Source organism: Austrofundulus limnaeus, unplaced genomic scaffold, assembly GCF_001266775.1.
Source record: "Austrofundulus limnaeus strain Quisiro unplaced genomic scaffold, Austrofundulus_limnaeus-1.0 Scaffold718, whole genome shotgun sequence".
NCBI classification, from domain to species: domain Eukaryota; kingdom Metazoa; phylum Chordata; class Actinopteri; order Cyprinodontiformes; family Rivulidae; genus Austrofundulus; species Austrofundulus limnaeus.
This window is the reverse complement of record NW_013953120.1, coordinates 186074-189077: the sequence shown is the minus strand read 5'-3', so window position 1 is coordinate 189077 and position 3004 is coordinate 186074. Positions and strand designations below refer to the sequence as shown.

The window sequence follows — 3004 nt, the reverse complement described above, 5'->3', positions numbered from 1 at the left end:
AGACAGGAGACGAGCAGAGGAAGAGGAGGATGAAGGAGGACATGAGGACAGACAGGAGACGAGCAGAGGAAGAGGAGGATGAAGGAGGACATGAGGACAGACAGGAGACGAGCAGAGGAAGAGGAGGATGAAGGAGGACAGGTTGGAGGATGTGAATGATTGAACAGCAGTCTGTATTCTGCTCACACACTTCAGACACAGATTTACTGAAGGAGCTGCTTTAAATTCCTCACTTCACCTGGTCTGTGCACTGAGGAGCTGTCGCTGCTCAGGAAGAAATCATCTACAGACAAGAAGCACGCACTGAAGGAAAACTCTAACTAAACAAAGAAGAACATCCTGTTATAAATAAATAAAATATAAACATAAACCACCCGAAACAAGAAGAAAACAATCTGACTAAATGTCTCGGGACACTCAGGGCGGCCATGTTGGAAGGATGAGAGAAGTGATGCAGAATCTGCTGAGTCACCTGATCCTGGCCTTTCTGTTGATCTGATGCAGGAGGAGGCGGAGCCTGCAACGCCTCTTCATCAGACAGGCAGACACAAAACAAGTCTCAAACTGTCACTGTGTGGAACTGAAACACCTCACGTGGTTGGCAGATAGTCCCGATAAGCCCCGCCCACTGTCTGAGTTTAACGGAGGTGTGTCTCCGTGCTGTCTCTCTTTTTATAGTTCTAAACATTTTAGCTGAAGTAAATTAGATTAGATTAGATTAGATTAGATTAGATTAGATTAGATTAGATTAGATAGAACTTTGTCATTGTGCAGAGCACGATGAAATTACAGTCCAGAACAACCATTCAGAAGAAGACAAGTTAGTAAGCTTAGCTTAGCTTAAGCTAACTTAGTTTAGGTTAGGTCATTTTAGCTTAGGTTAGCTTAGCATAGGTTAGATTAAGTTAGCTTATGTTAGCTCAGTTTAGGACAGGGGTCTCCAACCTTTTCTCCCTTAAGAGCTTCTTCACAAAATAAAATTGTCCCAGAACTACTTTTTACAACATTTAATTTTAAACTTWAACTTAAACCACAGGAATAAGCTTGATTTGCACAAAAACCTTGTCTTCAGTTCCCATGAAAGCATCACAAAGAACACTGACTTTACATAATCTGAATGACAACCAGGGAAGGGACATCTACAGATTAACTGTCATGTAATTAAAGTTTGGTTAGCCAGGGACAAATTAGATTTAACTTCTAATTTTTCATGAGCTCTGAAGAGCTCCTTTAAGAGCCCACCAGCTGCTGGTTGGAGACCCCTGGTTCAGGATATCTTAGATTATGAATTAAAACTGACAGAAACAAAGGGCAGCAGATTAGATTATTAGATTAGGTAATGTTGGAACTACAGATTAAATGAAGTAAAASACAAAACAAACAAAACTGATGACTATTGTGACAGCGATGATGTCACAGTGATGATGTCATTCAGATGAGGAAATAAAATCCTGTGCAGAAAGGATTTTTGTGTTTTTAGTTGATAAAAGGATCAGAGTCTCACCAGCCGAAGCCTCCGAATGAAACGCTCCTCTTCCTCCTCAGCATGGTGCTCCTCCTCCTCCMCCTCCTTTTGTCTTTGTCTTATTGTGTGGCTCTTCCTCCCTCCGTCTCTGCACCTCTTCCTCCCTCCTCTTCTCCTCTCTGGGCTTCTACCTCCTCATCTCCTATAAACGCTCCACCTCCTCCTCCTTCCTCCTCCTGCCGTTAATGTTTGCCTCCTCTTCCTCCTCTCGATCTCACACTTCAGTTCACACAGGGAGGAGGAGGAGGAGGAGGTCCTGATGAAAACTTATACATAATGAATAAAGAAAGATGATGTAACTGAACCTTTCTATAAATAAATCCTGACTGAATCATTTCAACCTTTAAAAATATGTTTACAGGATTTAAAATTCTGCTGAGTCAGCTCTTTGGATTGTTCCTTTAAAATGAAGCTGCTTTAACGAGACTAATCCAGACGGTTTCCTCTCAGAGGTCAGAGGTCACTGGATCTCCTCCATGAAAGCCCAGAGAAACAACAGAATGGGTCTTATTTCCTGTCATTGACCTGTATTCTCCTCTTCTGTCCGCCTCGTTCACAGTGCTGTCAGGGATTACTAATCTGAGCGAGCTTAGTAAAAATGCTCCAGAGTTCTGGTAAAGTTTAAGCTGCAGGATGAATGAGTTAGAAGTTTCCATCAGTGGATGTTAGGAGGTTAATGTTCCACTCGGAGAACTCTGACAAGAACATTTGGTTCCAACAGAGCAGAGCTCAGGACCCCCGCAGAACTCACCAGGACATGTTTAGTGTTTTGGGTGGGGGTCTAGGGTGGGGTGTACTCATTGGTGGGTCCGATGGATACCCCTTCATCAGAGCTAAAAAATAAAATAAAATAAAAATCTGAAGCTCCTGTGATGAATGGTTCTTCAGTTATAAGCATTTTTGTTGGTCCAGACCCCCACACCCCTTTTCAAGTGGAGCCCCCTCCTCAGATATGGGGTCTATCATAAAACCGTTAGCTGGTGCAGTGTAGGCTGGACTCARCTACAGTCCTGACACGTTTCATGTTGTAGGTGCAGCTGTTTCTGTGCTATGATTGACCAAACATCACCGAAAATAAAACAGTATGAAAATAAGACCCTGTCTTCACGTGTGGGGGTCATCAGAAGACCAGATCCAAGACAGCAGGACACCGAACAAKAACACGAAGCTCCATCTCCAGCATGACTCAGCACTTATTCAATACCGTTAACCAGTTAATGATGTCAGGATTAATGAAGTTACTGATGATTTATTGCTTTTTGCCCTGAGACATTTGTTCTGACTTGGTCCCATTTAAATAAACTGAACTGAGATGAATCACATCTCTGCTTTTTGTGGATGATGTGGTCCTACTGGTTTCATCAGATCCTGATCTCCAGCTCTTGCTGGAGCGTTTCACAGCTGAGTGTGAAGCGACCGGGATGAGGATCAGTGCCTCCAAATCCGAGACCATGGTGTTGAGCCGGAAAAGGGTAGGGT

At 43.1% G+C, this 3004-nt stretch overlaps 1 protein-coding gene across 10 annotated transcripts in view; it reads right to left on the bottom strand.

The window, feature by feature from the left end:
* The window catches only part of LOC106532107 (rap1 GTPase-activating protein 2), a 26117-nt gene extending 24472 nt beyond the window's left edge, over positions 1–1645 (bottom strand). For 5 of the 10 annotated variants that reach the window (XM_014028102.1, XM_014028103.1, XM_014028106.1 and 2 more), the window contains exon 1: positions 1505–1643. In XM_014028102.1, the coding sequence (XP_013883556.1) occupies positions 1505–1548 (44 nt within the window). In that variant the 5' untranslated portion in view covers positions 1549–1643. Of the gene's footprint in view, positions 1–1504 lie in introns of all 10 variants that reach the window. The other 5 variants (XR_001312025.1, XM_014028109.1, XM_014028111.1 and 2 more) reach the window with 3 other exon arrangements.
* Between the last annotated feature and the right edge of the window lie 1359 nt (positions 1646–3004).